Source organism: Gekko japonicus, unplaced genomic scaffold (assembly GCF_001447785.1).
Source record: "Gekko japonicus isolate JY-2015 unplaced genomic scaffold, Gekko_japonicus_V1.1 scaffold626, whole genome shotgun sequence".
In the NCBI taxonomy this organism is placed as follows: domain Eukaryota; kingdom Metazoa; phylum Chordata; class Lepidosauria; order Squamata; family Gekkonidae; genus Gekko; species Gekko japonicus.
Window position 1 is genome coordinate 663,700 of NW_015170911.1, and position 24,649 is coordinate 688,348.

The 24,649-nt window shown below is 41.2% G+C and overlaps 1 protein-coding gene across 5 annotated transcripts in view; it reads right to left on the minus strand.

The window, feature by feature from the left end:
* Window positions 1-24,649, minus strand: part of PDLIM5 (PDZ and LIM domain 5) — a 171,965-nt gene that overhangs the window by 64,474 nt on the left and 82,842 nt on the right. Inside the window, exons 4-10 of one of the 5 annotated variants that reach the window (XM_015418691.1) lie at window positions 17,672-17,714; window positions 9,245-9,261; window positions 6,981-6,995; window positions 5,345-5,362; window positions 4,303-4,475; window positions 3,209-3,245; window positions 10-152 (exon numbers count right to left, since the gene is read on the minus strand). In XM_015418691.1, coding sequence (XP_015274177.1) covers window positions 59-152; window positions 3,209-3,245; window positions 4,303-4,475; window positions 5,345-5,362; window positions 6,981-6,995; window positions 9,245-9,261; window positions 17,672-17,714 — 397 coding nt within the window. In that variant the 3' untranslated portion in view covers window positions 10-58. Of the gene's footprint in view, window positions 1-9; window positions 153-3,208; window positions 3,246-4,302; window positions 4,476-5,344; window positions 5,363-6,980; window positions 6,996-9,244; window positions 9,262-15,649; window positions 16,075-17,671; window positions 17,715-24,649 lie in introns of those variants that run through there. The other 4 variants (XM_015418688.1, XM_015418689.1, XM_015418690.1 and 1 more) reach the window with 4 other exon arrangements.

Below are 24,649 nucleotides of genomic sequence, written 5' to 3' on the forward strand. Positions count from 1 at the left end.
GAAGAGAGAAAAAAGGAAGAAGAAAAGGGGCACGTGCTTTATTTTGGAACTTGGCACGTCACTGGACATTAAGGACACGTGCTGAGACTCCATGGTGCCAGTCACGTAATTTTGTGTATCTGGGACCTATGACGTGGAGGGGAACCTTTTCCCTGTGGAAAGAGAAGACAGATAAGAAAGGAAAATAGTCTGCAGTTCAACCTCCCCTGCACACAACACATGCAGAAGTCAAGCACTCTTTGCAAGCCCTTGTTTGTAGCCTACCAATCCTTATCTTCCAACGCAAAACTCATACATTTCTTTTGTAACAAGCAGAGATCTAGCTGAGTTGGATTATATCATGAAGAAGAGTTGGATTTATACCCCACCCTTCACTCAGAGTCTCAGAGTGGCTTACAATCTCCTTCCCTTCTTCTCTCCACAACCGACACCCAGTGAGGTGAGTGGGGCTGAGAGAGCTCTGAGAGAGCTGTGACTGACCCAAGGTCACCCAGCTACCTGCAGGTGGAGGAGTGGGGAGATCAACCCCAGTTCTCCAGATTAGAGTCCATCGCTCTTAACCACTACACCAAACTGGCTCTGTCTTATAAGCGTATCTATCTTATTTTTAAACCTCATGCAAACACACGGCTAAAACAGAAGAAATGAGGAACACTGAACAGAGTAACGCAAACGTGCAAAATATTCCATTTCTGAAAGGAGGAGCATGTACAACTATAAGCAATGAATATTAAACAGCTTCAGCAGTCTATGATGACTTGAAAACCAACTGGCAATACACTTACGAAGAAGTGCAAGTAGAAAAAACAAGACCATATCTCTATCCCATAAATAGCTCTATGGTTACCACTTCTCCTTTCCTAGAGATTCTTTGTTATTTGCTATTGCTCCCACCCCCTCCAGTGTCTATAGCCAAAGGTCACTGATCATTCACACTACAGTCTGAATTTTCTATAAGCCTTTTGCCATCCTTTGTCTCTCACAGGGTTTCTGTGTGCTAGAAAGCACAGAAGAAATGTAGAATGCCTTCATGGCTGTGAAAATGTATTTGAAAGCACGTGGGCAATCTTGCTGAAACCTCAGAAGCCAGAGGACTGGCTGAAAGGGTTTTTTCAGGGGCTAAAGGTCAGGCATCCATGTCTTTGCCACTACCATGTTCAAAAAATGGGCATTTGCTCAGGTATAATTTATGTTTACAACAAAATTTAACTTTTCTTGGTGAAATCTGAATATTTTTAGCACCAAGTAAACCCAGTCCATATAGATGTATCTAACATGTAAATAAAACATTCATGCCATCATACTTGCCAGCAGTTCTAGCACAAACAAGCGTAATACCAGCCTTCACGATGTTATATTAGCACAATAGTCAATGCTCAAAAAAACCAATTTTCTGTAGTACCAGACTGCATCAAATCTGATTAGTATAAAAACTAGAGATGGACCAACCCATCGTATCCAATCCAACATTCATCTGTTAAGCATGTTCATCTGCTGGATAGCTAACATTAATCCATTCTCAAAACAGAACTAATTCCAAACTAGCAGTGACAATCAGAACAACAAAACCTAAAGTCCTCCATGCAGCTTGTGCTGCAATTACCCTCCCACAACAATCATGTCATATTTGATATTGGAGGTTAGAGTGGACAGGGTACTTCCAGGGCAGGAGGGCTGCAGGCTGTATAAAAGCTTTGGATTCTCTGTGCATATATGATGGGTTGGACCTTATATATAAAAAACATGCACAAGGTACACAAAAATGCACAAAAATCCACATGCACAATTCTCTCCCTAATGTTGCTTTTGGTGGGGGGGGGTCCCTGTTACCCGGTAGTGGCATTTCAGGGGGGATTGGGGGGGGATTGGAAGGAGCAGTTGCACTTCACTGCAAGAAATTTAGACGGGATTCAATCCAATATATTCATGGAAGACTGCCTCCTTAGCAAATCAAGTTACTTTCCAAAAGCAACCTCTGCACTGTGATTCCTACTGAGGTATTCATATCACTTCTTGGGAAGATAGCCAAGCCCTGAGTGCTTCCATGGAAGCCCAAGCAATCAGGCGTTCATTCTTACTCCCATACACTCAGTGTGCGGAGAAAACCTGAAGACAAATGGAGAGTTCCACCTGGCTGGCTGGCTAGGGGTATCTGCTTTCTCATACTTGCACTCTCCATGAAGGAGCAGGCTCATAGCTCAGGGGTGCTCCTGGATCCTGCCCTATAGTAGGAGACTCAGGTCTTCTCCATGGCATGTGGTGCCTTTAGTCAGCTTCGGCTGATACGTCACCTATGGTCATTCCTCAGGAAGTGTGACCTGTCCATGGTAAATCATGCTCTGATCATATCTAGGTTACACTACAGTATGCAGGCCACATTTGTGAACTGTCCAGAAACTTCAGTTGGTCCAAAATGCAGCGGCCAGGCTACTGCAAGGGGTGTGATACAGAGATCATATCGCCCCAGGGGTTGAAAGATATACATTAGCAGCCCATCTGTTTTTAGGCACAATTCAGAGTGTCGGTTCTTGCAGCTAAAGCTGTAAATGGCTTGGGGTCAGGGTACTTGAAGGACTGCCTGGCTAAGGACTCCACTGGCTAAGACCTTCCTCACAAGTACTACTTTCTGTGCCCGTGCCGTCACAAGTGAGGCAAGGGCCTACTAGAGAAGGCCTTTTCAGCAGTGCCACTTCCTCTTGAGACTCCCCTGGTGCCTACCCTACTCCTTTTTTAAGGTAGCAACTCAAGGCATTTCTTTCCCCCCCAGGCTTTAAGAGGTGAATCTCTTTAAATTGTTTTGAAGTCTGCTTCTAGGCTGAAAACTGTTTTTACAAGACTTGTTTTTGAGCCACTAAATGCTTTTTGATGTTTATATGCTCTGGCTAGGTTTTTAATGGTTAACTTCTGAGGTGTGTTAAAGTTTTTATTACATTTTACTTTGCAACTCACCTTCATCAGGTTCTCTGGAGAAGTGACATAGACATTTTCTAAGTAAATAAAATAAACCTACATACTGAAGGCTGGCCATTTTATAGAGCCTATGCAGCTATCAAAAGGAGAAGGCGAAGTCTACAGTACAAATAAGCAGCCAAGAACTTTAAGGTATAAAGTATTTATCACACACGAACACTGTTATTTTCACATTATCAGCTGAAAACAGAAACATGCAACATATTTTAAAAAATTAAATTTCAGATCTTTCACTTACTTTGTCTTTTTTGTATTCTCAGATTCTGGTTCTTTCACTGCAAAAAAATGATCCATATTAGCTAACTTCCATGATGCCACTATATAAGTTTTAAAAACATTTCTCCTGTGATTTAAAGAAACACCATACATTTTTATGAAAGGGATGGATATCAACTATCTAATAAAACTTCCTACAATACCCTGTTTTCGACAGTTCTACCAGGTGCACAACCAACCTTTTTTGCTTTATGGGCTGCTAATTTCATTACTGAACTGCTCTCATCACCAGGAAAAATTTCCCCTGTATCTTAATTGAGAACCCGCTAATTAAAAGTCATTTATCTAGCAACTTACTAAATGGTGGTGAACTGCTCTGCCTCTTTTCTAACCACCTTTTTAATTTTCAAGAAGAACTTGTCAATGTTATCCATGATCAGGCTACTTTCAAAGGTGGAGAAATGTCATAGATCACAATTTTATTATTAGATATAGGTGGGCCAAGCCATAATCAGGATTCTCAACAATCATTTCTGTACTCTAATTTTTGCAGCATTTTAGCGATAGAGACAAAAACACAGATGTGGGTTACCAATTCTGCTCTGTTTGCTGGACAGGAATGTCAAACTATTGAAAAAACTAACCAAGTAATGGAAAAGCCATGCATTTTGGAAAGTTTCAACACCCAGGCTCTATTTTGCTTCTAAGAATAAAGTCATTCTAGGTATTTTCCTTGTTGTGGATCTCCTATTAAACTCAGCACTAAAAATCTCTAACTTCAACAATAAATCTGAGGCAAAGAGAAGTCTAATGCATTTCATCCCATTCTTCTTCCAAAGAGTGGAGGGAAGCATACATGGTTCTCCCCTCCCTCACTTTACCCTCAAAATCAACCTCAAAGTTCACCTCAGTAAGACAGACTGACTTGTCTCTCATTGAGCTTCATGCCTAAATGGGGACTTCAACCCAGGTCTTTCAAATCCTAATCTGATTCTGTAACCACATCTCTGATGTACTGTTTGAAAAGTTTAAGCAAAAACAGTATTTTAAAAAATGCACACATGCATCAATTGTACATTTCTGATTTTTTCATTATAGGCCCAAATATCTACTCACTAGATTCAGTGCCAGTGACCTGCGCGAGGATTCGGAAAGAACGTGACTGGGTAGTTCCTGTCCTTGGGTGCCAGTCCTCAGTATCTTCAATCAACCGCTTCTTGCTGTGGTTGCTGTGAGTGGGCGGATGGTAAAATTCTGTATTTCTGTATACAACATGCTTCCGTGGTGGACTGGTCCAAAGGAAAAGATATAAAACCAAATGCAAGTTATCATTCAAAAAGTAGTATTAAGTTTCATTACACTGAATTAAGGCTTAGATCAAAAACAAATGATAAATACATTTAGAATTAAAGTGCAAGGCGCTCGAGATTCTATCCTGCCTTACTTAAGATATTTACAGGCCAAACATTTATCACACTGATTATGTATACTAATAAATCTAACCCCAGGATGTGTGTACAGGCTATCACAGAGCAATGATAAACATCCAAGTCTCATCCAATGGGGCAAAAAATGGCTCCCGAGAGCCATTTCAGGTTAGAAAATAGAGTGGGACAGATTGGCTTTCCTGGTGCTCTGAAGTCCTAATCCATTATCAGGCCTCCATGTACTTAAGAACTGTTTAAAAATCACACAATGAATTCTCAGTGCACATCTGGTTTGGCACCATGTCCTGATTCACCCTTTAGCTTCTAAATCCAGGTGACACATGTAAAGACACCTGTACTGGCCTTGAGTAGTAAGTAATGTTCCTTCCTCCAGACACAAGACTGTTCATTCAGAACACCTCTAGTGCTTGCTGAGCTCCCTGTCATGCCTGCATTTAGGAGTCAAAAGATTCCCATCATATAGACTCCTGACTTCCACTGGCCTGGTATAATCTCTAGACTTCCTTCCCAATAATTTACTACTTCTGCAAACACATGTAATCTCTAGACTTCCTTCCCAATAATTTGCAAACACACGAGGCCCTCTCTTATTCTACAGGCAGAGAAGGATTGTTTACGCATTTAAGAGTTAACATAGGGTATGAGGTCCCCATATCAAAGCCACATTATAGAACTTTATACACACAGAAAGATACATTTTTAGCAATTACCGCTTAGGTGGGTTTTTCCTTTTACATATTTTAAAGATTAAGGAAGCAGAAGAGAGAGTCCAGCATAAGCAGAAGGAAAGAAAGAGAAAAAAAGTCAGGATGAGAAGCAGAGAAAGTAGAAAATGCTTGAACCTCAACACATCTACATTAAGTACTATACACATTATTTTTGTTTAAACCAGTAGTACTCAGTTCATGGCTTATGAAAAACCTCATTCACAATGATCAAAAATCAAAAGAGCCGCATGACTACAGTATGCCATGTGTGCCATCCTACTGAAGCCACACATACAGTAAGTATTAAAATATATAGCTATCACCATGGTTGCACCCACATGATTTTCTCTACCATGGAGCCTACAGCTCACCCATTTTCCAGTCCCTCTGGTGGAGGATGTTTCAAGGGTGTCAACCACCTGTCACAGCAACAAGCCTTACCGAGCAATGGCCTTGCCCACCTTCTTGGAACAATGGGCAGGTGCCACATTGGGGAATCATGCCCCAAAGAGATGCAGGTGTTATGTCGAAGAACCACATGTGGCTGCTGAGCCACTGAATGAGTACCACTTGTTTAAATGTTTCTATGTTTATTCTGCCTTTCTATACCAAGGATTTCAATGGCCACTATGAGTAAGTTAACATTTTAATGAACATAAGAACACTTTTTAGCAAGGAAGCTACTAGTACCATGTTCATCAAATACTGTCCACCTTGACCTCAATCCAGATAAATTCAAGGAAAGAGCCACATAGTGCAGCAGGACTTCTTTTCCCCCCCTGAGAAATGACCCTATAATGCCACCAGTCTCCTCCACTCTCACACCATTGTAGGGTTATGTGTATGCATAGATGATTCATTAATGATAGGTCCATGAATGGCTACCAGCACTGATGAGCAAAGGGAATTATCATATTGAGAGGCAGCAAACCATTAAATACCAGTGCCAGAAAGCCTTGTACTCTATGCTCTGTTTGTTGACCCTCCAGGGCAACCAATGGATCATTTTGTGGAACACAGTGCTGGATTACATTGACCACTGGTCTGATGAAGCAGGGCTATTTTTACAGTCTTATGTGTTTTGATGGCTTCTCTTCTAGAACCCACTGCATCTTTTCTTACAGTCTCAAATTGTCTTGAATGCCTACACATTCTCAAATTGAATGAAATTTAAAATCTGTGTTTTGTAACCCAGAACATGTTCTCAAAATACATTTGCCAACTGACTTCAGTAAGACATATCTGATGTAAGATACCCGCTCAAAAACAATAATCCTTGGATATGAGAAAACAGAATTTAATGCACAATGCAATTCTCAAAGAAAAGTACAGAAGAGGGAGGGATAATGTTCTGAACAATGGGTTTATACTGTCCATATGAATAATTTCTGGTCTAATTTTTGTCACCTTTATTCTTACACAATAATGTAGATTCATCCCAATAAAAAAAGAATCCTATGATTGAGAAGACAGGGATCATTAGGCTGGTGATGTGGAGAAACCAAGAGTTATTTGACAAAAGGATAGCTAGATACTTTAGTTGCATATTATGTTGTTATTACAGAGGATATGGTATTATTTTTGTGAGACAATGGCTACCTAAATATTAAAAGGCAAACTATATTGGTGAAGTACTTACACTTCATCAGGGTTACTGAAGGTGGAAGGACAACAAAAACACAGACAATGGAAGGAGATTCCAGTATGAAGTACAAATATGAAATGAAGCAACAAGATAAAGTTAATAGAAAATCGGCACGTTAAAGATGTATAGAATGATGTCACAAACATTTTTAATAGCAGACTTATTAAATTGTGAATGCAACATACTAGGGATGGGTTATGCATGCCAGAAAATGAAGTGGCGTATTGATGAATATAATGAAATGCACCAATTTTGGCTTACAGGAAATGAATTCCATCTCGGAATGTTCCTTTGCAACAAGGATGCAAAGCAGGGAGAAAGCTTCTGTGCTGGTTCTCTGTTTGAACTAAGCCTTGTTACGCAGGGGTGGTGCCACAATCCTCCACTTGCAGTGGTACACTTAATCTACCACCTGATTCCCACCTCAACAAATCAGGTCTGAGACCTTTTCCACACACTCGACTTGCTCTGATTTTCTTGGGAGTCAATCCAAAAGCACTGGAATCAATTTGGGCACAGTTCTTTTGCATGTCGGCCCTCTCTGTGCATTTTCACAGTTGTGGAGTCAGTTTTTTTCTGCACATGTCTTCAATAATGAGGATTTTCAAGGGAGGGTGCTGTCATCATCGGTGTCATCACAATACCTCCCTTATTTTTTTTAAAGGGCCTGAAAGATTGGTATTATCAATGTAGTAATGGTAGTTTAAGTAGGTCCTCAGAATTTGCAGCTTTCATTAGGAAAAATGTCTCTAGCCAGAGATATAAGGAAAAAGGCATATCTCCAAGAGGCTGAGGCCAGAAGCATCCTTTTTTAAACGAAAACTGAGAATTCAGAGAAACTGCTTAAACTATCATTACAGGATTATATTGCTATACTGATATTTTAAGGCTGTTTTTAACAGGGGTCATTTCGTAGAAAAAGAGGTGCAGGAGCTCATTAGCATAACTCATTAGCATAACTTATTTGCATGTGCCACACCCCCTGAAGTATCACCGGAAGTGTGTCAGAAGGCAACACCCACTGCTCAGGCTCCACTGGACTGTTTTGGATTGCTAGCTATTGGGGGGGGGGACGTGCAGATCTGCCCTCGCAGAGGAGGGAGAGCTTGTACCTGAATAAAACTTGGTCTTAAAGGTGCCACTGGACTGTTTTGGACTGGGGGACAGGGGGGGGCTCTGCAGCTTACCTGGCTGCTTCTTGCTCTGAATGAGGGCTGCTGGGAGCAGGGGGGTAGGGCTTGTTGCATGTGCCCGCCCCCTGGGCTCTTTACTGCCGGAGCTCCGCTCCTGTGCGCTCCTGCAGGAAATGACCCCTGGTTTTTAAAAAAATTAAAACTGGAACCACTCATCTTCATGGTGGGGGTGAAGAGAGAGTGCTTTGACAATGACAACAGTCCAATCACTGGAAAGTGGGCTGGCAGTTGGTGGGACAAATAAAACCGACAGAAACATTATGTACAAGGAAAAAGCCAATTCAAAATCGGTTTCCAGAAAAAAGGTCACGGTAAGAGTGGTCTCAAAAGAACTAGGGGAAAAACAAGGAATAAACAACAACAAAAAACCTTGAAGCAAAACTAAAGGCACAAAAAAGAACTGACATGAAAAAAATGCAGAAAAAACCTTAGCTAAGACTGAACATATCCTTGGATTTGTAAATACGGAATAATTTCTTTTTGAAAAATCTTTCCAGCAGTTACCCAGTCTGGTAGCAAGATGGTGCCACAGGCAAACTTAAAATTAAAGCACTATTGTTATTCCAAAAATAGTTTTATTTACTGATGTGTTTAGTTCACTCTAACAAGCTACAACATGAACAAGGGGTAGCAGGAAGGAGGGGGGAAAGTGTTCCCTAGCAAAAAGTCATTTATAATTACTTTTACATAAATAGAAATCTGTCTACAACTGTGGCATATTTAGTAACATTCATTTCCTAATGAAAACCATTTCCACAGCAACAACCATTAGACTCTTTAAAAAGTCTAAATTGTGCTCATTATTTGTTAACACAATAGTACTGTATATTGCAGCTGTTACCTTTTCCATTTGCTGCTCATGAAACCCACTCAGATATGAAATAACAGAGATACTACAATACTTAACCTAATTCAACACACACCATACAAACTGCAAGCACTTCAGATTATGCTTTTCAAAAAGCCAGAAAGGTCTTGCAAAATTAAAAATTTGCAAATAGTTATACATGCTATTATTCAAAAGCATAAAAGCTTTAACTCCACTCAAAAGCCATTGATACTAACTTTGTCACTGTCGTTTCCTGCAAAGGAAAAGAGTATTTAATGTGTTTATTGTGAAGGACTTTTACTGGTCTACCACAATGTGACAGAGGATCACTGAAATCCAAGCACCATTTCAGCTTTTAATCTGAAATCTGGTGGAACCTTATAAGAAAGGTTTCACCCAGTGAGGAGCTGAGCAAGAAGAATCTCGCAATTCAGAGCTATGCAAAACAACTTTCATGCACAAGCAGACAAAACCATCTACATAAAATCAAACCTGAACACAGCCACTTAAAAAGCAAACAAACGGTCATTTTCAGCTCATGCTACAAGGCTTGGATATAGTTGGTCAGGAGACTAACACTTTCCCTGCCTATTTCCCGAAGATCTCACTACCCCACTAAGGGTAAGACTCTTTTCTGCCCATGCCTTGGGTTCACATACTCCCCCCACCCTGGCATTCTAGAATGCCTTCCCAAACTTCATGATCACTGGTAAACCATAGTTTGTTGTTATACATAAAGCACCCAAACTAGAGCTTGTGCAAGCTATAGCTAAGCCTAGAAACAAAAACTGCAGGGGTAGAGGGAAGAAATGGGACGAGCGTGCTTGCGAGCACAGAGTACATTCCTGATCCTCCGTGCTATGTGGCACTGGGAACATTATGTATGAACTGATCCTGTGCGTGTCATGTTTCCTCATTGTAAGGCAAGTGCGTGTTGTGTGGGAGGGGACGGAATCTTTGGCTGCGCTGCAGACTAAAGAAAGCTGAAGCTTAAGATCACCACTTGCACCAATGCAGAAATACGCAGATAACAACAACTGAAATGGATGGGGCAGTTCAAGTCCTACTAGTGGACACGGCTGAACACACCTAACTTACTTATATAAACCCACTGTACCTCCGGAGCATTAAAACTCATTGGGGTGTATCCAAACAATCTCCAAAGAACAAGCCTTCCTCCAGTCTCAGGGAAGCAGACCTCCAAGGGAAGGGCTACTTAAGTTGTAGGAAGGCTTCAAACTTTGCACCACTGAGTGGCAGGATAGGGGTAGATCTACCCCACTGAAACGCAGATTTAAAGTATGTTCTATAAAATGTTCACAAACGTAATACTGAATTGATTCGTCATCACTACATATTTTCAATTGGAGCTAATCTAGCAAGAACAAACCCATTGGAAGTCACAAATTCAAATGTAAGTTTAGCCACTGTGATTTTAGACAAGCTATATGGGTATACTATCAGGTGCCTAATTGATATGGCTATTGTAAGTTATATTTCATGGTGTATGTGAAGCAGTCAGAATACTTCGCAAATATTTAGCAAATACTACATTTTATAGACAAACTTCAACTAAATCAATATTCGACTACAAGGATCTATTTGCCTATTTTGGTCTGAAATACAAGCATGTTTTAAAGCTTTGAGTTAGGAACATTGTGTTTAAATATAATTAAGAATGTTGGTTTACACATATGAATGGGCACCGCTTTCTCGCATTTTACGTTTTTAGAATTTGGCCTGGTCTACTTACCAACCTAGCAGTTTGAAAGAAAGAAATTGCAAGTAGGTAAACAGGTACCACTTCAGTGGGAAGGTAACAGCGTTCCATGCGCCTTGGTGTTTAGTCATGCCGGCCACATGACCACGGAAATGTCTTCGGACAGCGCTGGATCTTCGGCTTTGAAATGGAGATGAGCACCACAACCCTAGAGTCGGATTCGACTGGCTTTTGAGCAAGGGAACCTTTACCTTTACTTTACACTTACAGCAGAATAATGAGACAGAATTCTGAAGTAACTTTTCAAATGGCAGGTGCAGAAAGCCACACTTCTCCGTGTAAAACTGTCCTATAGTGTCAGCACATCAGAGGGACAATTTTACACACAGAAGGAATTATTAATATGAGGCAACACTGGAAAAATGCAACCCCTCATCCATCCTCTCAAGTGGTGTTGTCTATTCTGTTACTTCCTCATTACCTCATTCTAACCCTATTGCATATGTAGACCAGGCCTGAGTGCACACATTTTCCTGGGATTAGTTTCCAGTTTCTTCAAGCAGTTATGCCTGTACGATGCTCTTGGGGGACAAAAGCAAGCACTATTGGTTGCTGCTACTTAATCTCAAAGTATACTGTATGTATAGATGAGATGTGTTCCTTCACATCAGTAAACAGATTGTGTTACTGAGGTCTAAATATATTTGTAAAAAGGGCAGTGTGCTGTGTCTTGCTGTTTAATCAGCACCAGAACTTCATGTCGAAGCAAATTCTTGTCACACTAATAATTGCTCGAGCATCATTTGAAACCATAACATTTTCAGTACAGCTAAGTCCAACGAGTCTACAGTTCTTTTTATTCTGCCAGATAACATCACTGAATATATTCAAATAGAAACAAGGTTTCAGGATGGGTTTGAACAAAGCATCGCGGGGAGGGCGGGGTATAAATTGAATAAAATAAATAAATAAATAAAATTATCCAAATTGCACCAGCATTTCTGGTATTCTTCTGCTACACTAAACCCAGGGCTATTTTTGGGCAGGAACGCACAGGAACGGAGTTCCGGCTGGCTCCTGAGTTGGCCATGCCCAGCAGGAACTCATTAGCATAATAGGCCACACCCAACATCAGAAACTCATTAGGATTGGCTACATTAGGGGTGTGTGGCCTAACATGCAAAGGAGTTCCTGCAACAAAAAAACCCCTGGGTTTTGACAACAAACAAGGTAAACAGAATAAGAAGCAAAAGGTGGGTGTGGATGACCATACTTTTGGTAACATGGGGGTGCAGCCTAATAGGCTAATGAGCTGTGCTGTCAGGGGTGTGGCCTAATATGCTAATGAGTTTCTGCTGTTGGATGTGGCCTATTATGCTAATGAGTTCCTGCTGGGCTTTTTCTACAAAAAGAGCCCTGACTAAACCTAACTCACTGATTTTTGCAATATAGCACTGTATCTAAAGAAATCTAAAAGTGGGACAAATAGGCATAAATAGCTTGATCATCCCAGTTTAGTCTCTTAAGAGTTATTTAATCCTGTCACATTATTTATAACGTGCACTTGGAACTTAGTATAGCATAAGAGCTAAAAGTGTCCCAGGTCATTCTTGGGCTCTCGGTTATGGATCCCACGGTGTGGAATGGCCTGCCTGGGAAGGTCAGAAAGGGTCCCACACTTCTGTCATTCCACAGAATGTGTCAAATGGAATTGTTCAGGAGGGCATTTTTATAAAGAGAATGAGGCTGTAATAAAATTGGAAACATAAAGGAAGATGCTGTAACAAAAGGGATAAAGGGCTGCAGTTTATGACACTGTTTATTGTATGCATTTCCTGATTTTACTGCACTGTTTTCTAATTTCAGTAAACCAATGTTTGCCTCTCATGTTATGTTTGATTTTACTGCACTGTTTTCTAATTTCAGCAAACCTCTCATGTTATGTCTTTATGCTTCTATTGCACTATTTTCTAACTTGTAATCCAATCTTATTACAAAGTTTATTATATGTCTTGTACTGTCCCCTATTGCATTGCTAAATTTTGTAATCTGCCCTGAACCTCAGGAAGAAAGACAAGACTATAAATAAAGTAGGTAAATAAAATAAAAATTCCAAATTCAAACTTGAACATAGGAAGCTGCCTTATATGGAATGAGACCATGGGGTCCACCAAACTCAGTACTGTCTGCTCGCATTGGAATAAACCTATTACCTGATCCTTTCCCTTTTTTTTTTTTTACTGGAGAAGCCAGATGTTCTATCGCTGATCCATGTCCCCACCCCACAGCAAGAAAGCCATTAGATGGCTTTAGGGATGCTACTACATCCAGGGGTCATTTTGTAGAAAAAGAGGTGCAGGAGCTCATTAGCATAACTTATTAGCATAACCTATTTGCATATGCCACACCCTTTGACATTACCAGAAGTGTGTCAGAAGGCAACCCCCACTGCTCAGGCTCCACTGGACTGTTTTGGATTGCTAGCTATTGGGGGGGGGGAATGTGCAGATCTGTCCTCACAGAGGAGGGAGAGCTTGTGGCTGAATCTGGCAACATAATTTTAGTTGCTATAAATTGTGTTCTTTCTAAACTTAAATTACTAGAATTAAATGGTAACTCTGTGGCTTTACAGCTGCAAAAGCCAGCTTTCCTGGAAGGCTACAAAGGGTTGCCAAAGGTATATTTATAAGTCCATCTATTTGCTTCAAGTTGTCAGGAGACACTTCATCCTGTTTTAGATAGTGCACCGCTGACTATCATCTGTTCCTAAGAACAGTTGCAACTACTAGGCCATCTGTGCACCAAGAGCTGCATTGCAGGAAGTCTGCTAAAGTATATTTGCTGTCAGAAAATGTTTATTCTACATGCTAAGGCCAAGTATAAAATCCCAATTATAAATTAACTCAGGGTTACAATTCTAGTGAGGTTTGGTCAGCCTGATTTGAGTAAATGTGCACAAATTTGGTTCTATATTTTATTCTAGATATCTGTTTCCTATCCTTGTTTTACCTGTGAAGCACTTTATGATAGTACTTTGTCTTCTTATTGTTCCTGTTAAATTTTGTATAGGTGAGCCTTGCACTATTTACAGTAGCTTTTGAGTAAGAAAACTCTTAATTCAGAAAAACCAAACATACTAAACAGTGCCTCCACATCCTGCTATGAAAGTAACACCCAAGAAAGCACACAAGTACAGAAGCCACAAAGAGTACAAAATTTAAGATTTTTGACAAAGTCAAATTGCCTAGCTTGAATAGAAGATTTCTTTATGTGCAAACCACTCATTCTAAGAATACTTTGAACCAACTTAATTCTGCAACCCATTTGCTAGATAAAATAAAGGAACCTTATCAGCATATTGAACTTTTAATTAGCATATTATCGGCTGCAACTTGGGATGTGGATGTGCAACTTCTCAACTGCATTTATGTCACCAGGGCCAGCTGGTGGGATTTTTATTCCCTCCGACAAGTAAGTCTCCCTGCTAGTTCCAATGGGTATCTTCCCTTCCCTTTGGCAATATAAACATCCATAAGTGGCTCAGATCTTTGCCTGACCAGCCCAATCTGCAACTGCTATACTGCCTGGTACTTAGCAATTCCCATTTCCCCCACCTACAATCTGTCTCCTCCTCCCTCAGTTTCACTGGATTGATCCCAGAATTGTGACCTTAGTTTTCTGCCTGTGGTGGTAATGATTACCATAACTGAATACTTCCTAGTGCCTTATCCTGTCTTGCATAGAACATGCCCTTGGCTATTTCCTTCCTTTTCCATATTTCACTAAATCCTCCAAGATTACAGGGTGTATGCTTATTCTAAAGCTGTGACTCTTGAGGACTTGCATTAAAGTACATTTGATGAATTTGAAGAGACAAAATTATTTTAAACAGATACATCTGACTATACATACATACATACGTGTGTGTGTGTGTGTGTGTGTGTATATATATATATGTATAATTTTTAATCTAAACTTTGTATATATTTATTTACTTTATTTATATCCCGCTTTTCTTCCCAATGGGGACCAAAAGAGGCCTACATTGTTCTCCTATCCTCTGTTTTATCCTCACAACAACCCTGTGAGGTAGGTTAGGCTGAAAGTGTATGACTGGCCCAAGATCACCCAGCAAACTTCCATGGCAGAGTGGGGATTCAAACCCTAATTCAAGCATAATGGAGCTCCTTCAAAGAACATAGTTTTAATGAAGTATAAGCTAGTTTAATTACGATTTTACAGAACAAGCTTTCCATCTTCTCTCTCTTTTCCTCAGTATGAGATGTTAAAACACTCTCAGTATGTAAACTACCCACAGTCAAGATTATTTCCATTTTCAGTGTCCTGTTACTGGCTAAGGAATCTTTCACAATTCCAGAGGAATTTTTAAGAAAACATTTTCCATTGTGGGATACACGCTTCTCTCCTTACAACACTTAAGACTCACTCCATAGCATAAACACATGTAATAGCTTGGGTCTTCAGACAATGAACTAGCAAGTCTCTCTATGGAGTTCATAAATAACAAATGATCATAGGATTTCCCCCCTTTCTTCAACAACTGCATATAACACTGAACATAACTTGTCCAAAAAAGGGCATAACTGCACTAAACATAAGCTGCTTTAATAGTCATTCTTCTCTAAAACAATCCCGGGAACAGTAGCTTTGTGAGTGAGCTTAAAGCTGTCTCAAAGAATTCACAGTAATGTCACTAGACTATGATCCACCAGATTATTGGTGGGGGGACGGGACCTGACAGAAAGGCAACAATTTGGTTGTGTAGATATGCCCAAATGGTTTCTGTAGGTTTCCGCAATACAGTGAAGCTGTATTGTAACAAGACTGATCTACAGAAATACAATTACCCGCACAGCATGAAGAAGAAGCAGCAGCAGCAGCGTGCCCTGAAGCCACCTACCCATTTTGCTGCGCACTGTCAACCTGGTTCTCCTTGAATCCTCTTCGCTGCCCCTCTGCCACCTCCTGGGCATTTTCGTTGACAGAGGTGTTCAAGGATGCATTGTATGTGGGCTGCCATGGGACATTAACTGCAGGTTTAGCAGCGCTCTGCACAGGCGAACGCTGGTCAGCATTTGATTTGGCATTAGCAGAGAAAGGGGGAGGCGTGAGAGTGGCCGGCGGTGGAGGGGAAGCACGTGATGAAAAACCCGCATGAGCTGGAGTGAAGGCGGACGATGGTGATGGGATGGAGGTGACCTTGGAAGATGACACAGCCCCAAATGGCCTTGGGGCCTTATTGAAGGCCATGTTGGCTGCGGATGAAACTTTGGGTGCGACTGCAGATGCAATGGGCACAGGCTTAACTAGTTCCGTAGGCTCTACCTATGTGAAACAAAAACACACAAAAATACACACACACACACAAAAAAGCCACACACACAAACAGCATGCAAAATACCAAAGCAAAACTGCCATCTGTTTGGAACTCAGCTGGATGACAGTGGTGGGTTACAGGAACATGGCCTCACCCATAACGCAGCCGCACTGCCATATTGCAGACACTGCATGCATTTCTGAGGAGAAATACCTGGACATGCATATGCTGGGAATCCTAATGACTTGGCAGAAATGTTTCACGCTTGCTCAGTAAGGTTTGAGGGTGAGGAGGGAAATAAGAGACTCACCAAGTGCAAAGGCCAGACAAAATCAGTAAAGGGGCAAATGCCCTGCATAAGGCTTTTACCCAGATTCTGCTCTGGGTCTAAACAACTGAGACCAGCTGTTGTTTTTTTTGGACCACAGTTCCCTCACTTTTTTTTTTAAAGCCTTCGACAAAATATTTTTTTAAAAAAAGTTAGGTGAATTTCAAAAACAGCTTGTAATATGACAAGATGAGGTTTTGCTGTTCAAAGGGGAAGCAGTAAGACGTTCTACTGGACATGCCTCAATTAGGTTTTTAGGCCTCAGCATTCATTTACAATTGCAAAACAGTCCTGGGGGTCAGCTGCTGTTTTGAACTTAAACAATGAAAATTCAAATTATTTCTGAAACAGAAATTTGAAAATGAAATGTGACACTTCCATAATTCTTTCTTGGTTCTTCCCACTCTCTTTGTTAACAGGTTGTGAGATTCAGCTTTAAGAGAATTTACTGAAAATTGATGCAGAGGAAAATGTGCATCAATGTGCCCCAGCTACTGGGGTGGGACACATTTGGATAACATCTCCACCTAAAGATGTTATGCTCTCTGCCTCTGCAGACGTACCTGAATTATAACTGTGGTCCACAGATTTCTGCATATTGAGCTTTTACTTGTTTTTTGTTGTTGTAAGCGGCTTTGAGTCCCGCTGATTAGGACAGAAGTGGGATAGAAGTATTTTAAACAACAGATAATTTGAACTGGGGCTTCACATCTAAGGTCCCACACACCTCAGAGACTGTAGCCTCCCTTATCTCCAGCCATGACTTCAAAGAGGCCCTCTTGTTTGAACCAGCTGTGTACAAAGCTCCCGTAACAGGGACACACAGAAAGTTCTGTGGCCTGTCCCAGAATTACTATTTCCTTTCCCTGAGCACTGTTGGGAATGCTTGCATGTTATAACTGGACTTTGGAAGCCAGACAAACAGGGAATAGATAGGATAAGGCTTGGTTGCTGCAAATATTTCATAGGTGTTCTTCTGTTATACTTTTACCTATTCCTGGTCTCTTACATTGTCGTGTAATGCTAGGGGATAGCATGCTGCATTAATCAGAAAAGGACACAAGAAAGGAGACAGACTCAGGCATGTGGGAATCAAGCCAAGTAGGTCTTCCCAGATCCAGACAAACATCTGGATATGCTAAATTTAGGGAGGGAAATAGTAGGTTGCCCTGGAAGTGCTCTTTGAATAGTGACACATGTCACAAGAAGAATTCAACAGATGTTAAAATGTTAATTGGCCACAACTACATTCCCTTGAATTTAAAGAGGAAACTTACAATATGCACAGGAATAGGATCAGGTTTTGGTGCTGCAGGTGATCTGGAAGAAACAAAACAAAAGGTGAATTCACTACTGTGCTCTCTAGCTTGAAATAGCCCTGTATATTATCATCTAGTTAGTCTGAAGCCACAAATCAGTCAGATGCATGCAGTTCTAGGTCTCTTGCATACAGATGGATACTTAACTTCCCTATTCAAACCAACAGTGATTTGAGGAAGCCAACAGACCTTTCAATTCTTGCTTGTGTTCTAATCAATTGCATGGGGCACAGCAAACATATGAAAACAATTCTCTTATCCCCACTGAAGAGGGTTTGGAAGTTCCTCCATTTGGGAGGGGGGACATGTGAGGTACACGAGTAACAGTTTTCTCGAGGCGTTCTCCACACATTTTCCACACCCCTACTGAATGGACCCTCTGACCTGGACGGCCCAGGCAAGCCTGTTCTCATCAGATCTTGGAAGCTAAGCAGGGTTGGCTCTGATTAGTAATTGGATAGGAGATCACCAAGGAAGTCCAAGGTTGCTAAGCAGAGAAGGGCAATGGCAAACCACCTTTGTTCATCACTTGCCTTGAAAACCCTGTGGGGTCACCATAAATTACCTGTGACTTGACAGCACCTTCCACCACCACCGAACGGAAACACAGAAATAACAATTGTTCCGTCTTCCATAGAATGGATGAGGCTAATAATCCCAAAACTGATGTATACACCAGCCGCACCATTATTGAACGCAAGAAGTAACACAAGAAGTTACTGTTTCGATCAGTTATACATACAGATGAAATGAAAACCTGCATTTTTTTCCACAACGTTTTTTTTCATCAGTGTAAGAGAATGGTATTAGGAAAAGTGTACCTGGAATTATAGCATTTGAAGGTACAGTTGGATTATCTGGTTCTTGGCCCAAGTCCTCCCATAAAACACTTCATGTTCCCATGCATTATGCTTACAATGAATGCCAAAGTTAGGATCTAGGATCCTGTATGGAGGAATTCCAACAAGCCTTAAAACTAGAAACTCCTCTATGTCCAAGCACTATGCCCATAGATAACTGGATCATACCCCAAGTGTACTTTAAGTGTTTCAGTATGAGGAAAAAGTCATGGAAGCAATTTATAAAAATGTGTTCCTCCCCCCCTCCTATAAATTAGTAAATTACAAAGAACAATAGGGGGATTGTATGAAACAAATTATACCCACATATTTGCTTGGCTTGTTACAACATCTCTTCCTATTTATAATGGGGGAAAGCAAGCAAGATTTTTGTGGTTCTACAGCTACAACACTAAATTGTGCCAAAATAATGAACAATATAATCAGCAGCAAAATTAAAAAGTTTCACTATCCTTTTGTTGAAGATTTTTAACAGACTCAGCCTCTTACAAATACTTGCCACATTTTTCTCTGAATACATTTTGTGGTTAGGAAATAACTATCTGCCCAGAGATTCCTGAAATGCTCCAACTACTATTAGTGGGACTCAGATTATTGTGTAAAATTATACATAGAACACTTATCAAAATAAAGTGTGGCCATCAAAACAGCAAAGGGAAAATTGCTGTGGTTGTGAAAAGTGAAGAGGAAAAACATGGTAATTGTGGTACATAAAAGCGATCTTTGGCACCACACGATATGTCCAAGTATGCTAGTACAGATTCAGATGAATAATCAAGCATTAGGGCCACAGATTCCAATCACATTTACTGCCACTGCTGTGAGAGCCATTTCCCCACAATTTTATTTATTTATTTATGGTTTCGATTTATTATACCGGCCTAAACCCTCGTGGGGGGTCTCTGGGCGGTTTACAGAGAGAGTGCTAGTACATTTTTGCTCCCTAACTAAGGCCACATTTTTTAAAATTAAGTAGGGGATGGGACTACCTACCGACACCCAGTGGTAGTTGATGTTCTTTCTATTTACAATAGCATTCAACATGGTTTTGATAAGACCTGAAACAGAGATGTGTGAGAATGGCTACTTATGTGGATCCTTCCCAGTCTGATCATTGCCCTGACACCTGTTACAGCAATGCAAGTGGCTAGAGGAACTGTTGCTCGATGGAAAAGCCTCTGCTTTACATGCAGAAGGTCCCAGGTCCGACCCCAACATCTCCGGTTAGAAGGCCCAGGACAGGAGTGGGTGATGTGAGTGACATCTGCCTCGAGAGTCACGGCCAGTCTGAGTTGGTAATACCAACCTTGACCGACTGATGGTCTGATTCAGTATAAGGCAGTTTCATGTGCGATCTTCTGCAATTCCCCTCCCTTGTCTAACCATTGAACAACATTGTACCTGCTTCTCCTAACCTATGTTAAAAGCTGAACTACTGTAACCATTACGAGGATTTGCAAACACACTCTAAACTTTGATTATGGTAGCTTGTTAACAGATGTAACACTGCGCTGTGAAAAAAACAAAGGAAGAGAGACACTGGCATGCAAGAGTAGAAGAGGGGACATAGATTCAGGTGGGTGAAGCAGGGGATTGCTAGGAAGGACCAATTAGAGCTAATATTGGATTCAGGCAATTGGTAGAACCTGTGAATGGCAGCAAACAAAACTGAGAAACCTGTGGGACAACACTTTAACCTCCCAGGACACTCAATGGGGGAGCTTTATTGCAAAAGAATTTCAGAACCAGACTAGAATGGGAGATTGCGGAGTTACAAATTATTACAACATTCAAGACAATGGAACCCCCAGGGCATAACAGACATATCCGTTTCTTATCTCGCTACACATGCTAATATCATTCAGTTCTCGCATCTGCTTGTAAACTTATTGTGCTGTATGCTAATTTGCTGCTATTCACAAGTCTTACCAATTGCCTTAATCCAATTTTAGTTATATTTGCTGCTATTCACAGGTCTTACCAATTGCCTTGATCCAATCTAAACTCTAATTGGCCCTTCCTGACAACATTCTCCTCACCCACTACCTACATGTAATGGCTGTTTCAATGTATCTGAAGAGGTAACATGAAAGCTTATTATTCCTTTATGGCTAACATGTTACGATATTAGGAATGCTGTGAGTGTATCGGATCAGATTGAAAAAACATACAGAGAATTTACTGCCCTTTATGAATTACTAGAAAACATATGCACGGCTATTAGAAAGCCAGACTCTAAAGTAAATAAATAGCTCATTAGTTGATTAGCACAACTAAATCTCAGGAAGCATCAACATATCCAAATACCAGGCAAGCTTGATCTTGTCGGATCTTGGAAGCTAAGCAGGGCTGACCCTTGAAAGTACTTGGAAGGGTAACCATGACTGGGACGCAGAGGCAGGTAATATCATGCCTCCTCTCTGAAACACGCCAGCCCCACTAGGGGTCGTCAGAAGTCACCATGACAGGGTTGCCAAGTCCATCTTCCACCCCCAGCGGGGGACTTTGGGGGCATCCCTGACGTGATGACGTCACATTGGGGACGTCCGCCCCCCCCACACGCACGCGCCAGATCTCCAGAAACGGCAGTTCCTTGCACTTAAAGGAGCCGGCGTTTACCCTTTAAGAGCAGCTGCGTTTCCCTTTTAAATGCACGAAGCTGGCATTTCCCTGCGAGCCTGATCTCAAGCGGAGATCGGGCTTGGGAGGAAACACAGGCTTGGGAGGAAACATGGGTTCCACACACTTAAAGGGAGAGAGAGGGGGGGCTGTGGGTGTTGGGGGTGGGGCTTCCCCTGCATCCAGAGATAATTACAGGAAAAACCAAAGGTCAGCAAACAAAGATGGCGGCTAACTGGCAGAAGGGGCCACAGACGCCACTCTTTGAAGTTGCCATTTTCCCCAGGAAAGTTGATCTTTGTAGTCCGGTTGACGTAATTCCAGGAGATCTCCAGGCCCTACCAGAACAGAACACTGAAAATAAGATCACATTTTTTTGTCTGTGAAACGTTTGAGGCACAGGACTTGCCCCTGCCCCAACTCCAAGATCCAAAATATATTGTCTTCCTGTTTGTGGGCATTCTAGAGGTCATAGAATCATAGAGTTGGAAGGGACGTCATCTAGTCCAACCCCCTGTACAATGCAGGAAATTCACAAATATGTCCCCCCACACACCCTCAGTGACCCCTGCTTTATGCTCAGAAGATGGCAAGAAACCTCCAGGATGCCAGAAAAATTGCTTCCTCACCTCAAAGTGGCGATCAGCATATCCCTGGGCATATAAGAAAGGACCACGAGAACTAAGCACTGATGTAACCCTTCCTGCCCTCCTTCGCATGATCTGCCTAAGTTCACAGGTAGCTGGTTGGCCACTGTGTGAAGAGAATGCTGGACTAGATGAGCCTTGGGTCTGATCCAGCATGGCTCTTCATAGGTTCTTATTGTTGAGAAGCTGGATTCTACAGATTGATTTGAAGAAACCAACCATGGTGGAAAATGGGAGCTGAGTCCGTTCCAGTAAACCCTCACTTGAACAAAATACATTACAAACTTTGGTGATGTAATGACACCAGGCTTTACCATCCCACCCCTCCCATCTTGGCAGTGAAAGCTTCTCTTTTGGAGTGGCACAAATGGTACCCACAGCTGAAAGCTGTGGGTGAGTCAACAGAACAGCCTGGGTCTTTCAAAGACATCGTTCTCAGATGGGCTGTAGCACACAACAATGGCTTTAGACTTCAAGCTGTCAGTAATATTTACATACAGATTCCGTCAATTTATAGCAAGATAAATCTTCATATTTCCTCACGTCATCTGCTTTCCCCAGACAATACATTTTCCCCACTTCGACAGACAACTAACTGCGTTTGGTAAAACTAAGCAGAAAATAATTACTAAACTCTGGCTGATGTGGCAATTGGCCAACCAAAATGTTATTTGCTTTCTACATTAGAGAGAGACTCAAAAGATGTTGCCACCATTTGGTTGAATGGTCAAAGCTGACATTTTAAAATGTTGGAGAGAGCTGCCAACTCTGTCAGAACAAGTCTCCCACGAACTTCAAAAAATTGATGATTTCCAAGACAGGCTTTTTCACCATCCCAGTTCCTATGATGTGACAGCCCTATTATAAACTTAGATTTAAGAATGTGTGCAGCATTAACCAACAAAGATACTATACTGTTTCTCTGCTTTGAGCTCCATTATTCCTTGAATCACTATGGATTCTATGGACAGCTGCTAACTAGTTGCAAAAGTTGTGGTTACAATCAAAAGCAAATTGTGGCAATGAAATGCCACAACTATGTGTGGAGTGCAGGGGAGGGGAAACTAATAAATGCATGAGTAATGGGAAGCTGATCACAAGCAGACGTTTCATTAGAAAAGGTGCAACAAGAACATGCGCCAGAACTAATCCAAGACTGGTGACAGTTTTATTCCAGTAAATGAACACTTATTCCAGTGTAAATAGTACATTAGAATGATTTTATTCAGTGTGCCAAAAGCAGCAGATGATAAATATCTGTATGCCACAGAAATGAAAGATTTTTAACTCAGCCACTATACAGGGTAGTGGCAGTTATTAAATTAAATTTTATTTTAATAAGTACAATAAGTTCTCTCAATGGAAACCTAGAAGATTCATAGCATGTAGTGGAACAACTACTTAGCCCATTTTAATGTGCTAAATGAAAATGCTGGTTCATAGCTATTAAATGGAAGCCAACATTACCTTTTCACTGAAAGAATGACGTTTCCCAGCACTTGGAAAGGAATGCCTCCCCGAGCTTTTAATTACAGCAGTTTAAAGATCTTTGGGCATACAATGCCCTGTCTTCCCAAGGATAATTAAGTACATCTGACTTCTGCTTCTTCTCAGCTAATGAAACAATTTTCTCTACCCTCACATTTGTTCTGCAGCAAATAAATTTCTTCTAATTAGTCTACTTGAAGTAGTTGTGAAATCAGACTCAAAGCAAAACAGTGAAGATAAATTTACTTTTAACCCCTCCAGGGGCTGGCTAACCTTTGTAGCAACGTATTAGACAAAAAAACCCAAACGATAAATAAAAGACACCCCCGTCTACCAAAAAACAGGTTAGAAAGTGATTGTTTCAGGGGAGATTTTAAAATAGCCTAGCCTTCATTGCTTCTTTCACACCCTAAATTATTTTCGGAAAATACTTATAATCTGCCCAGTGCTTGTTCTTACTAAATATGAAGGACACTTACCCCAATTAATTTTGCAAGTTCCAACAGTCTATATTATAGCAATCATCTGACAAATATTTCATCTGTGCTTTGTAATTCTAATAGTTTTAATTATTGTTTTAGCACATTTAAAGATATTTAATCTGGGCGACAGTGTGGTGCCCTGACAGTGTAGCACCCTGACCTAGATGGTGCAGGTTAGCTCAATGTAGTCAGATCTCAAAAGCAAAAGGTTGACCCCGGTTAGTATTTGGATGGGAAATCCCCAAGGAATTCCAGGGTCACTATGCAGAGACAGGCAATGGCAAACCACCTCTGAACATCTCTTGCCTTGAAAACCCTACGGGGCCACTAAGACAGGTGCAACTTGATGGCACTTCACAAACACACACACACACAACAGTGTGGTGGTGGTGGTGGTTAAAGCACTGGCCCAGGATCAGGAAAACCCAGTTTTGAATGCCCGCTCTGCCACAGAAGCTTGCTGGGTGACTTTGGACCAGTCATACATACTCTACCTAACCTCCCTCACAGGATTGTTACAAGGATAAAATAGAGAAATAGAAAATGTACACTCCTTTGGGTCCCCACTGTGGAGAAAAGCAGTTTATAAATAAAGCAGACAAATAAATATTTCATTTTTGAATATATTATAAAACAGTGTGTTTTAAGACATTTGGGTCCAACAGCCAGCAATTATGAATACACAAAGTGGTGTAGTGGTGGTCCAGGCCTGGAGGCGGAGTTGCGACAGCCGGGAAAAAGCGGAACAGCGAAGACCTGCGCCGGAGGAGGGTCGCCGCCGGACTGTCCCCTCGCAATAAGAAGATCTGCTACAACAAGATAAGGGTGCCTGGTAGGCTT